At 50.4% G+C, this 12,967-nt stretch overlaps 1 protein-coding gene and 2 pseudogenes across 1 annotated transcript in view; all 3 read right to left on the bottom strand.

The window, feature by feature from the left end:
* Positions 1-1,913: 1,913 nt before the first annotated feature.
* The window catches only part of LOC137668902 (protein FAM118B-like), a 257,128-nt pseudogene continuing 246,074 nt past the window's right edge, over positions 1,914-12,967 (bottom strand).
* Positions 9,425-12,967, bottom strand: part of LOC137668857 (zinc finger protein 585A-like) — a 38,409-nt gene continuing 34,866 nt past the window's right edge. The window contains 2 exon segments of the mRNA XM_068410674.1: positions 9,425-9,672; positions 9,875-10,049. Coding sequence (XP_068266775.1) covers positions 9,425-9,672; positions 9,875-10,049 — 423 coding nt within the window.
* Positions 9,425-12,967, bottom strand: part of LOC137668858 (putative ATP-dependent RNA helicase TDRD12) — a 32,908-nt pseudogene continuing 29,365 nt past the window's right edge.

Here is a 12,967-nt window from a genome sequence, read left to right as displayed (position 1 = left end):
CAATCGAATTCCTTTAGGAATTAGAGCTATGCATGTTTCCAACTCCTGCAATAAATCTCTCCCAAATAGTGAAATAGGAGAAGTTGGCGAGATAACAAATCAACCCCATATCAAATGATCATCAAAAACAATAGGAAGGGGAAGAGAAAGCGGTAACTTCTCTTCACCCAAAATTCCAGTAACCTTTACAAATTCATCAGATAGCTGTGACACATGAAAATTTAACAATGATAAAGTTGCACCAGTATCTATTGAAAACTTAACAGGAATGCCATTTACCTTAGCTGTGATAAGTCCCTCGTTATCTACCTTAATCCCAGAGTCCCGATCCATAAATTTCTCAGCGAGAATGTGGACGTCCCGGTCTTTCCGCTCTGTCTCTCCCACTGTTGTTGGATGATGGTATCAGAGGACAATACCGAACAATATGCCCTAAATTATGACAGTAAAAGCATTCCAGATCATTAGTTCGAGAGGGAATGAATCTTTGTCTTCCTCGGTCCCCCCCTTCACAACCTCCACAGCCTTGTGAAAAACCTCTTCCTCTGCCGCGTTGGTAATTCTGAGTAATTGCGGCTGCCAGAAGATTAATATCCCTCTCTCGCTCCTTTCTCTCTTTTCTTTGATCTTGTTTCTTTTGCTCCTCACTTCTCCCATCATATACAAAGGTGGCAATACTAAGAATCTTTGTGAGGCTTTCGCCTTGCCACCCTGGCATATGTTTCTTGAAATATTTATTAATATCAGGTGCAGACTGATCCACAAATACACTGATTGCAAGGGGTTCCTGAAAATTGTCCCTTGTCATTCCTCCATATTTCAGGAGAGTAGCTTTTAACCGAGTCCAGTAATCACTGGGATGTTCATCAGGTTTTTGCCTACATTCCATTACCTTTGTCCAATTAGTAATTTTTTCGCCAGCCTGCCGAACAGCCTCCACCAGTTGCTGTAAGGCTTCTCGTTGGAGTCTGGCGCCATCCTCAGTGGCCAAATTCCAGTTTGGGTTTTGATCGGGCCAGGGCTGTAGCCCTTGAGCTTGACCCCTTTGTGCAATTTCCCGATCCTTTTGGAAGATTTTTTCCCTCTCTTCTGCTGTAAAGAGCTCTCTCATGCGGGTCTTTACATCATTCCAATTTGGAGAATAATCAGTAAAAATGCCAGATAGCATCTGAGCACATTTTTCAGCATCCTCTCTGATGCGTGGCATTTTTGATTGCCAGTTTACTAAATCTCCTTGTTTCCAAGGTTCATGTCTCACAACAGCTTGGACTGGTGGAATCTCTGGCAGAGCTCCAGATCCAGCTCTAGGGTTTGGGATGTATTCCAATGTCATGGGATACATGCCAAATCCCTTGTCAGTGAAAGGATTCGATTCCTCCAGCACAGGCGCTGAAGGAATGGAAGGTTTCACTTGTTTAGGCTCTTTTTTGCCTTTCTTTGCATTTGCCCAATCCTTGGTCAGGATTCCACAAGGAGCTTTGAGAACAATATTCATGGATTGTGAAAGCCCACCTGTGTTTATTCAGATAGACTTATATTAATTATTCTGTTCTTCATTCTATTTCACCCCTGTTGATCCCGGTCTCCCTAACTCATAAGAACTTTTACATTAATTATGTGAAAATTTCTATAACAGGCTCTGCCTGGGGCCTGCAGTGTCCCGGCTCAGCTCCATGCGTGTGGGCAGCGGCTCAACAGCAGTGGGCTTTGCTCCTCGCCTAGACTGGCCTTAAACCACGTAAGCCTCCCTGGGAGCTGCTGGCTCTGGCTTAAGCCCGTCCTAGGGAGTCCCCCGCCGCAGTCGTCTGGGTCTGGTGCTCAAGTGGTGCATCCTGCAGGACAGTAAAGGCTCTGCAAAACCTGCCTGAGAGGCTGCTGGGCTCCCAGCGAGTCGCAAAGGGTGAAGTTTCTCTTCAGCTCGGGAGAATCCTACCTTTAATCTCGGCGTGGGGCAGCAGCAGAGCCGTTGAGCTGTTGTCCCTCCTTAGGCACACCTAGGAGAGAGCAAGGAACACACAGCGATTTCATAAAAGTAAACCCAGACAATTTTTTTGAGGAAAAAAAAAAGCTTAAGGAATAATATAGTGCAGAGAATGGGCTATTAACACTGTCTATGCTCCCAAGCCCATGGGATCCCCGAGTTAAGTGTGGCGAGGGTGGATGTACGCAGACAGCCATCCCACACAGTCCATGAACCCTCTACCTGTTCAACCGCGCGTGGAGATCTCGCTCGCCAGCCTCTCAAAGTACTCGGGCAAGTCTGCGTATTGATCGCCGTCGGAAATCACTTTAATGCCTTTGTCCTGTATGTTCTCACAGAGCTTCTTAAACTCATCCACGTCTCCCCTCCGTACCAGCATGAAGTGCTCCAGGTCTGACTTGTACTTCACAGCCTCTAAAAACAGGGCCTGAAACGTGGTGTCATCAACAGTGCAACCACAGCCCAAGAACAGGGACGACTTATTTTCATACAGCTTCTGAATCTCTCGCTTTATAAAAGGGAAAGAGGTTCATAGTCAAGGCAAGCTTTATCTTCACAAGGCACAAGAGACGGCACCTGCCTTATTGCTGATGAGACTGTCATCATTCCATCATCCTCAACACGAGCGTGGTGAGGGGTTTTTGCAACTCAGAGGGCTAGAGAATCCATCTCTCCTCTTACTTCACAAAATTAAGGACTCTCCCACCACCCTGGGCGAAGCCCAGTCTTTAAACTCAGCTGAGTCTATGCCCAGAGCTCACACCGGGAAGTGGGATATGTATATAGACAACGTCTGGCACCCCAAAGCATGCCCTGCAGAGAGAAGGGAAGGCTGCCTCGCTCGCCATGACCTCCGTGTTGCACAGCACGTTCTGGTAGCCGGCCAGGTGGAGCACGATGCCGCTGGGGTTGGTGTAAACGCCGTGGAAATGCAGGACGCTGAGCTCCCTCTTCTCCTGCGCCCACTCCAGCACCTGCACAAAACAAACCCCTCCAGAAACGTTAGTGAGCACATGACGTTAGCTTCCACAGTGCTATTAAAAATAGCATTTCAGGGAAGTGTTTCAAAGAGGCAGCTTCCCCCTCATCTTATCTCCTCAATGAGTCCATCAGCCTCTACATCGCAGCCTATGGCACTTGTTTGGGTCAACGCTTCAGTTGAACGGCGAATGTGATGGGGAGAGACTGAATCAATACAGCAGACTCAGCAGAAAAAGGGGGAAAACTCTATAAATATTACATCAGCATGCTTCTCACGCCTACAAAGTTTATTTCTTGGCCCCTCTAGGCTCTGAGAAGCTCTGAGGGAGCTCAACAGCTGACCTTCATTTCAGAAAGCCACTTCCGAAGCTCTCAGTTTACTCCTGCGGACCTTAGCTCTTAAGCTTGCAATAATTAGAATGCTTATTTGTAACACTGTAAGTACTTCCAGCCCTGTAGATTAAGAGGTCATGCAGGAAACACGAAGCACAGAAATGAGTCAGAATGGAAAGAGACCAAGTACTGTGCAGCCCTTACACGTGGCGCGTGTTTAACACGCAAACAGAAGGACCCAGCGGTAAAACCCATGGTGGGAAGATGAGGTGGGCAGGTGGCAAAGAGCTCAGGGTTTCACAGCCTCATTTTCTGCCTGACTGAAGACCTGGGGCAAAAGGAGGGAAGCTCGCGTGAAGCTCATGGCTACAAATGCAAGAGCGTGGCATAAGAAGCTGGAATGAGCCAGCAGGAGCCATGCAGCCATTTCAGAAAGAGGACACGGGGCAAGGGGGAAGCCTCGAAGGCTACAGCCCTGAAAATGCTCCGTCACAAGAAGGACTCAGCAGCACGTTATAAAAATAGGTCAGCTTTGTGTCTCGCACGGAGTTCCCTGTGTCGGTTAGAAACATCAACCCACGCCTTATGTGGAAACAAGGCTTCAGCAAGGCCAAGCTAGAAGTTTCAAGGACAGAGATCAAAGAAATACCAGGCTTCAGGGCTCCTCCTGAGCAATGGATGTCAGCCAGCAAGCACAGCATTTCAGAAACCAGCGTTCATCTTCATTCCTCTGCTCACTGCCCCAAATGGGCAGAGCCTCTGCTTGGAGTTTGTCTGACATCAATTAAATTACTACAAGCAGCACAATCCCCTTACACGGGCGTGAGGGCACATCCCGCAGCCGTCACCGTCCTGCGGTGTCCCAGCTCAGCCCTGATGTTTAAAAAAGATCATCATCGTTTACCTTCTTTTCATCAGTCAGGTCAAGAGACTCCAGATGCTTCCCCTGCTGTTCTGCGTACAGTTCCAGCAGGTTATCAAAGTTTGTGGTTAACACCAGCGCCCCGTTTTCCATCAAGTGAAGCACAGACTGAAGCAGCTGCTTCCCAGAACCTTCCATTTTAGATTCCAGGTCATCAAATACCTCGTATAAACAGTCTTTGAAATAGGTTGAGCAAACATTGCTCGTGCGCTGAGAAGGGGAGAGAGATTAAGATCAGAGTTGGAATATTTAAATCTCTGGTACCAGGTACTCCCCCCCCAGCATGCTCCCAGTGAAATACCCAAAAGCTGGTATCCACAGCAGAGTTATACATCAGGAACCTGGCGCAGTTAACTGCACTTGTGGTTCCTTTTAAATAAAGGAGGAGTCCTTCGCCCGTGCTGCTGCCCACGAGGCGTGCCTCGCCCCTGCCACCACCTGTGAGGAGTGCTTTGCCCCTGCCGTCCACCCCCGAGGCCTGCCTCGCGCCTGCCGCCGCCTGCGAGAAGTGCTTTGCCCCTGCCGTCCACCCCCGAGGCCTGCCTCGCGCCTGCCGCCGACCTGGAGGCGTGCTTCGTGCCTGCGCTTCTCTGAGAGGTGTGCGGGTTTGCCGCCACCCCGGAGGAGTGCTTCGCGCCTGCCACTCACCCCGGAGGAGTGCTTCGCCCCTGCCGCCGCCTGCGAGGAGTGCTTCACATCTCCCGCTTCTTCAAGAGGTGTCCGGGTTTCCTGCCGCCCCCGAGGAGTGCCTCGCCCGTGCCGCCACCCCCGAGGAGTGCCTCGCCCATGCCACAACCCCCGAGGAGTTCTTCACGCCTGCCGCTTCTCCGAGAGGTGTGCGGGTTTGCCGCCGTCCTGCAGGAGTGCGTCGCCTGTGCCGCCGCCCCGCACCTCACCTCTGCCGCCGCCCCCGCGGCGTGCCTCGCTCCTGCGGCCGCCCCGGAGGCATGCTTCACGCCTGCTGCCTACCCCTGAGGAGTACTTCGCACCTGCCAGTCACCCCGGAGGAGTGCTTCGCGCCTGCCGCCCACCCCCGAGGACTTCTTCACATCTCCCGCTACTCCGAGAGGTGTGCGGGTTTCCTTCCGCCCCCGAGGAGCGCCTCGCCCTGCCGCCGCCCCCGAGGAGCGCCTCGCCCTGCCGCCGCCCCCGAGGAGCGCCTCGCCCCTGCCGCCGCCCCAGAGGAGTGCTTCGCCCCTGCCAGAGGTGAGGGGAAGGGCACTTTATCTTTGACTTCATTGTTGGTCTGTACTGTTTGGTAGTAATTTGTTTCATTTTTCCTGAATATGTAGACTTAGACCTCCAAAAGTGGTTATCACCTTCTGTGTAGCAGTTAGGGAGGAAACTGTGTCATTACAAATCACTTCAGAAGAAACTGATTTTGTAGGTAGCCACTTGGCACTTCATGAGAAGTTGTTCCTGTTTGGACAGTCAGAAGTGGAGATGCTTGATGGCAACGTCATTTTTTGAGGAAATTATGGCTCAACATTACTTTCTTGTGCGGTATGAGGCCTTTAAAATGTGTGCTGACTTAGGCAAGAGTCCCAGTATTTCAGAAATTGCTTTGAAATTTCTTTCATGAGCTTCAGGTTTGTTTGTGTCAGTAACTTTTACAATATAAACATTCTTAATATCCTTCTAGAGACAGTAATAATTTAAAATAATTTAGTGACAGAGCACAATTACTTGCTGTCATGGGGAGCTCCGTTTTGATGGTTGTGCCACCATGGGAAAGTCTGCCTTAGAAAAAGGGTGTCTATTTTAACTAGCCGTGATGTGAACAATCCTTCTGTTATTGTTCAGAATTTTGAAACAAGCAGTGCTGTGGAGTTAAAGGAAGTGTTGGGTGTTAAAAAAAATCTGAACAAATCTATCTTTTAGATTGATGGTCCTTTCAAAGTTGGTGTCTTACTACTTCACCGGCAGGTTAAGTCAAACTATTTTTCCAAGAGTCTTCTGTGGTGTTTGTTCAGCTGAGGAGTACTTTGGAAATCCAACCCAGTATCCTTGCAGTTATTTGCTACCAGAGCCGCCTGAGCTGGGGAAGGAAAAAGTGCTCTTTTGTTTGCCAGTGTCTTAGCGTGGAGCATCTCTCACTACATTCTGACAGTGTCTGAGTTCAACTAGGGAGTGAAATGTCAAATTCCGAGAATTCATTCTGTCTTCCCCTCTCTCCCCTTGTTTTCACTGTAAGTGTCTCAAGAGCAAATGTGGCAAAAAGAAAATGAATGTTAAACAGCTTTAGAAAAGGAAACAACCAGTGCTACTGTGACGCTTGCCAAGTACCATCTGATTAATTGGCTTCTGTGTTAAATTCATTTACAAACAAAATCTTTCAGTTTTGTCTGCTCAGAATGGGAATTTGTAGCAGTGGTCACCAGTGTGCATTACAGAGCCTGGCAAAAAATAGTTTGCAGCTAACAAGTGAAATAAGACAATTGTGTCTTTAAGGTTCAAACTCTAATTTAACTAGGCTTATGCTCAATTATAATCACATTCTAACTCCTACTGCACAACCTTCAAAACCTCCATTTGGGAAAGAACTTGGAGTTATCCTGACACCAAACTCATAAAAGTTAGTTATATGTGTTTGGTGATCAAAAGGATATGCCATCAGAAGTTTGCAGATTGATGACTCCTGTATGTTTTTTATTTGTAGTGCATGAACAGTGGTATTGCATTAACTCAGGCCCGCTCTCTGGAGAAAGAAGAAAAATGTCTTCCTCCACCCAGGTTAGTAGAAAGTCAATACATCATTTTACTGGATATGACTCTCTCTCTTTTCATACAATGATGGGATTTTGCTCAGTAGACTGGCTTGAATAGTTGGTCCTGTAAAACATGGGAAAGGCTCCACTTGGAGGTATATTTTCAGTGACTGTTACAGGATGCCAATACCCTGAAATCACTGTATCAAAACTCCCTGAATCTGTGATCAGCATGTTGCCTGTTACCAGGCACATTTCCACGAGCTGCGCATCTGCAGGTAAAAAAGATAACAATCAAATGTCTGTGGGGCGTATGGGGGGAAAAAAAGGTAGTCTGACGATTTCTGTGCAGTCATATGTCTTGTTTCTGGTTGAATTTGAATTCATAATAATTTCCCTAGAGATAGTGATCTTAATGTGTTAAAATTAGTCCAAAAACAGTTTAAAGCTGAAGACAAGGAGTAAAGTTTACTGTGTATGTTCTGGTTTCCTTTTTCTAGTATTCGAGTAGTGACAACAGTGGAACAAACAGAACAAGAACTGGACAAAGCTGCATCACTTCTTAAGGAAGCTGCGCAGTCTGTATTGAATGAGACTGCTCGTTTGGATTCCTCTTTCCCCAGCTGATCAGGATAAGTGTTTTACACCATATAGTGACTTCACTTCAGATATTCAAGTTCTTCCACTGATGGCATTGTAACAGCTTTATTTTGGAGAGGAGCAGAAGACTCTCTAGTCTTTTTGTTCTCCTCAGCTCATGCACTGCATATGCTTCGTGTGTCACGTTATGTGGCTGTGGGATCTTGCCCGTTTGCCCAGAGATCAAGGCTTTGTTCAGCTCTGTAGATAATATTTATGAGAAGTGAGAAAAAGTCATCCAGATACCTACAGATCTGTTAGTTTGGCCTCAGGAATTTACAAATCTCTGGAACAGAGCTTGGAAGAAAAAATAACATCATAGAAGTTAACAGAATAAAACTTATTTACTAAAGAGAGATCATGTCAAGTGACCTTAACAGCTTCCTTTCAGCGATTTTCAAAACAAAGGACATACTAGATCTCACTCATCTGGACTTGAGTTGAACATTTGATATACCTCCATCCGGGAAGTTATGGGTTAAGATGGAGCTTATGGGATTCCTCAAAAAACTGTAAGGTGGATGATGAGCTGCCAGAGGAGAGGAAAATGAGAAATTTTGAATGGCAGACTCTTAGGTAGGGGGATGCTCTTCCCTAGTGGTCTTTGATATTTAATACAGATTTGGTGTATTCACAAAAGCCTTAGGACACATTAGCAATGGGCAGCCAAAATTTGTTGCTGCTACAGAGCCAAGAGTTCTTGTTGATCAAAGACGGAGCAGGATGTCTTACAGAAAGAACTGGTCTTGATTTAAAATTTGAAATTTAAAAATGTAGGCTTTTTTAGTGTGACAAACTAAAGGTGGAGGTGTGATTCTGGTCATTTTATACCATAGGGAGGGGAAGTGGGAAGCTGTTGATGTGAAAGGATAATAGTGGCACAAGAGAGAAAGAGTATAAAGTGGTCATGAACACACATAGGCTGGAAATTAGGAGTAGGCTTCTAATCATCAAAGAGGCCAGGTCTGGAGCAGCCTTTAATCTGAAGAGTGGAGCTTATAAAAAAGCTGCTCACTACTTTTACAGTAGGTTTCATATGTTTCTGAAAGGGATTATAAAATGTGTTGTTGTGATGGCAAGGGACCGAATTCAGTCAGTCCTGCATTCCTGTCAAAGAGGGATGAGGCCTCCCTTTGTCATCCTCAGGTGCCAGAATTTTCAGGATGGAATTGCAGACCTGAGAGGAAAGAAACGGGGTGCAAAAGCAGGAAGAAGGAATATGTTGTAGCATTTGCCTTTGTTTGCAGCAAGAAGTAAAGTTAATGGAAAATGAATTTCACTGAAACAATTGTGAATTTAAAGCTTGATATGGGGAATAACTTAAAGGGATTTGTGTGTATTGAGTGCTACTCAGCATCAAATCTTTAGAAATAGAAATCTAAAACAAGAGACGGTTTGGGGGCAGGAGTGACTGTTTCCGATCCCTTAATGCTGTGTGGGTGCAGAAGGGCGTCAGTTGTGCCGCGAGGAGGAAGGAGGCAAAGGAGAGAAGCAGCCGTGGGCTTGGCCGCTGTGCCCCCCGCCCGCTTCTTTTTCTTTGGTTGGGGATTTTTTGAGGAAGCTCGAAGGCTCCCGAGGATCCTGGGGGCAGGACTCGCCCTTCAGAGGGGGCCCGAGCCCTGCTGGCTCCTGGGGGTCGTCAGGCCCCCCTGCCCCTGTGCGGGGGGAAAGGTGGGGGCGGCCCCCGGCAGCGGGTGCCGGAGCGCAGGGCCTGTCCGTGCCCTGTCCGCCCCTCCGCGCCTCTCGCCACCCTGCCCCGTGTCGGATGTGCCCCGGGTGACGGGGGGATGCTAGGGAAGGCGGAGGGGGAGGAGGAGGGGAAAGGAGCGGGTTCCTCCGCCCCCAGCCCGGGCCAGCCCGTTAGCGGGGGCGCAGGCCCGGGGCGGCGGTGCCGAGGAGGAGCTGGCAGCAGCAGCAGTCGCTCCGGCCGCAGGCGCTGCTGGCCCAGGGCTCCGAGCCGCGGCGGCCGGGCGGGCAGCACGGTCCCCGGGGCGGCGGGGGGCGGCGGGCCGCCTCGTGGCCCTGCTGGCGGCCGCCCGGCCCCTCCGCCTCGGCGCGGCAGGTAAGGAGCGGGACCCCCGGCCGGAGGGGCGGCGGTGCGGGAAGGGCTGTGCGGGGAGAGGGGAGGCGGGGGAAGCTGCGCCGGTTAGTGGGAGAGCTGCGCGGGTCCGTTTGGGACCGGCGGAGCCGCCGGCAACCCCCGTCGGTGGTAGATGTTGGTTACTTTTCCCTCCTTTCTTTCCCTCTCTCCTTTCTTTCGTTCTTTTTTTTTTTTCTTGTTCTTCTCGGTAAATGCAAACGTGCTGTTGCGGTGTTTCACGAGGGGCGGGGTCTGGCAGCAGGCGGGGGCAGCGGGGGCTGCGCCGAGGAGGGCTCGCTGAAAGCTTTCCCCCGGGCGCATCCCGGCGCCCCTGCCCCGCTCGGGCGGCGGGCACTCCGTGCCTGTCCTCGGCCGGTTCAGCGCCCCGAGCGTGGGTGGTGGCGGCTGGGGGGAGGGGGAAAGAAGCAGAAAACAGAGGAAAAGTTCGTCGTTTCGTTGTTGCTCGGGGTGGATGGCATGAGCGGAGTCTCCTCCTTCACTCCTCCAGCCCTCCCGTCGGAGCGGTTATAATAATGTGTTATTACTTGGGCGGTTGCGTGTTGCCAGAATCCCAGCGGGAACCAGACGGAAGGGTGGGGGGTTAAAGGCGAGGGGGCAGCCGCCGCCCTTGCCGCTGATGGAGGCTCGACGGGGTCTCTCTGCCTGTGTTCTTGAGCTTTAGAGGGTCTCCTTTCCTCTGTGTACCTGGCCGAGCCTCGGGGACTGAGGAGGTCAGCCTTTGGGCTCGGGAAACACTAGGACTCGGTTCAGCGAGCTCCGCGCTTGTTTTTCGGGCTCAATAAACTGCCCTTCTTAACACCTGCCCTTGCGCCGTGGCAGCGGCAGGGCGGCTGCTGCCCAGTTGCCAGTTTGTGCGGCATCTGCGAGGCGAGCGCCGCGATTTCTGGGGCCCTTGGGGAGCGTGTGGGGTGGGAGAGCCGCGATGGTGTAAGAGTTACAGTTCCTGGAGAAGAAGCCGCATAAAGTTTTTTTTTTTCTTTTTTTGTCCCTCCACGAACGCCTACGATGTGTGGTGCTTTCACAGCCGAAAAGGGAGGTTTAAGGTTTTCGTTTTCCCCGGGATGTGAAATGCACCGGGGAGGGAGGAGCTGCTGGGTTCAGCTCGTTGATGAAACCATTCTCTGGAAAATTGCCCTCTCCCCCTCTGCAGCAGATGAACCTCGCTCGCAAGCTCCTTCCCGGGGGGCTTTGCCCAGGGCCTGAGGGAGGAGATGACAGGAGGCACCACTTCCATGCCAGGGCTGTAACCCTTCCCGTGCCGTCCTCGCCGGGCAGTGCGGGAGCTCGGCGGGCAAGCAGCGCCTTCCTCCGCCGCCTTTCCTGGCTTCAGCCTCAATGCACCGCAGTGCAGGAGGAGACCGATGGTGTCTTTAAGGGCAAACAGCGATGCTGCAGATTAGAAGGGACTTGTTAATCAATTGCGCGTTTGAAAGAGCTTATCTTGCCTTGTTGCTTTCGCTAATCCATTTCCCTGTCCCCGAGAGGTGACACGTGCCTGTATTTGCTGTTCTTCGGCTCCGGGGTCCTGGCTCTTGCCCTTTGTTGCGTTACCGCGAAGGGCGAGAGCCCGCAGCAAGCTGGAGGTGTGGGGGCTTTCCGGGGGCAGAGCGGGAGGTGGGCGTGTTCCAGCTCGCGGGTTTGGGGTCAGTTCCCGTCGCGTTTCTTTTTCCTAGTGCCTTTATTGCTCCCTTGGGAGGGGGGTCCCGCTCCCAAACTGCGCGGCCTGCCCTGCCGCCCTGCCCCTCCTGCGGGGTCCCGGGCTCCGGGGATCTCCCGACCGGCCGGGCGGGGGGAGGACGGCGGGGGGGCTGTGGTCGAAGGCGGCGCCTCCTGCGGGGGTCGGGGGAGGACGACGGTGGTCCTCCGCGGGCTGAAACGGGAGATTCCGAGCTTTCTGTCCCTGTCCCCACTTTCTCCCCCGAGCAGCCGAATCTGTTTATTTGGAGGCAGTGGGAGGGAGGCGTGCAGGTTCCGGGGAGCTTCTTTACTTCTTTCCTTCCTTCCTTCCTTCCCTTGCAGCCCTTCCCCAGGCCCCCCTGCAGCCCCTGAACACCGGCGCTTGTGCATCTCCCACTGCCGGCCTCTTTCCGCCCTCCCAGAGCCTCCCCCGCGGCTTCCCGGGGGGATGCGGGCTCCCGGGCACCACCGGACCGAGCGCGGAGCTCCCCCCGGGGGGGCGCGCCGGGAGCGGGGCAGCCCCGGCCGGAGCCGCGCTGGGGCGGCTCGGGCTGCCAGCGGGGCCGCGCATCTCCGCCGGCTCCTGTGGGCAGCGGTGCTGCTCTCTCTGCCTGATCACCAAAGGCGTAACATCAGCGCTTCATGATAACTGAAGAGGTGGGTTTGACTTCCTATCGTCATTTTTCAGTGCTTTGGACATTTTCTGTTCTTTCACGTAATAAGATAATGAAATGACTGTTCTGTACAATTAATGGCTGAAAGATCAAATGTTAACTTTTTTGTTTCAGCTTTGTCCAGGATAGTATTTTTTTTATAAGCCAGCTTCATTTGTATTTATCATGTTTGTACTGAGTGAAGTTTTGCCTTGGTGTGGTGACTGTGAACTTTAGTTGCAGAATCTAAACAGCCTGTGATACCCCGTACCTTTGTATGCAGCCTTTAGGCTTAAAATGTGGGAGTACTTAAGTGGCCTTTAAAGCACCTGTACTTAACCCGGAATAGGTGCACGTACCCTCTACATGTTCAATAAATAGCTGATATTACGGAATACTCGATGGTAACAAAATTCCCATTTATGGCTGTTCAGACAGAATATTTTATTGGTGAAAGACTATAGACCTAAGTTCGATCCATCCTTAGATTTCTGTGATCAAGCTACACAAAGAATTGCTAGCAAACAGTAATCAGCATCTGCAATAATAAATTTCCTGACTTTTTCATGGATAAAAGAACTACATGGAAGAAGCTGAGCTGTAGGCATGATCATACGCAGATTGTTTTACTGAAATGTGCTGATTTTCAAACTTTGTTAATAAGCAGGTTTTAAATACTTTATTTTTTTATAGCTAAATTACTATCTTGAGAATAAAACTTTTAAAATGTTTAAGGATTTTAAAAGGTCAGAACTTCTAAGTAAGTTGCTCTCTTGTTTCTTGAAGCTTTTGCTATTTCCTCCATCTTTCTTTTCCAGTCATCTTCCTGCTTTTTTCCCTTCATTTTCCAGGATAGCCTCCAAAAAGAAATGCGTTGTTAGTTGCTTAAAAATGACGTAAGCAGTGAAAGTGTTTGGTATCCCGTAGACCTTGTTTGAGTGCTTATGTCCACATTTCCTAAATGCAGAGGCA

Source organism: Nyctibius grandis, chromosome 11 (assembly GCF_013368605.1).
Source record: "Nyctibius grandis isolate bNycGra1 chromosome 11, bNycGra1.pri, whole genome shotgun sequence".
NCBI classification, from domain to species: Eukaryota; Metazoa; Chordata; class Aves; order Nyctibiiformes; family Nyctibiidae; genus Nyctibius; species Nyctibius grandis.
The sequence above is the reverse complement of the archived record's forward strand: the minus strand, read 5'-3'. Positions and strand labels throughout refer to the sequence as shown.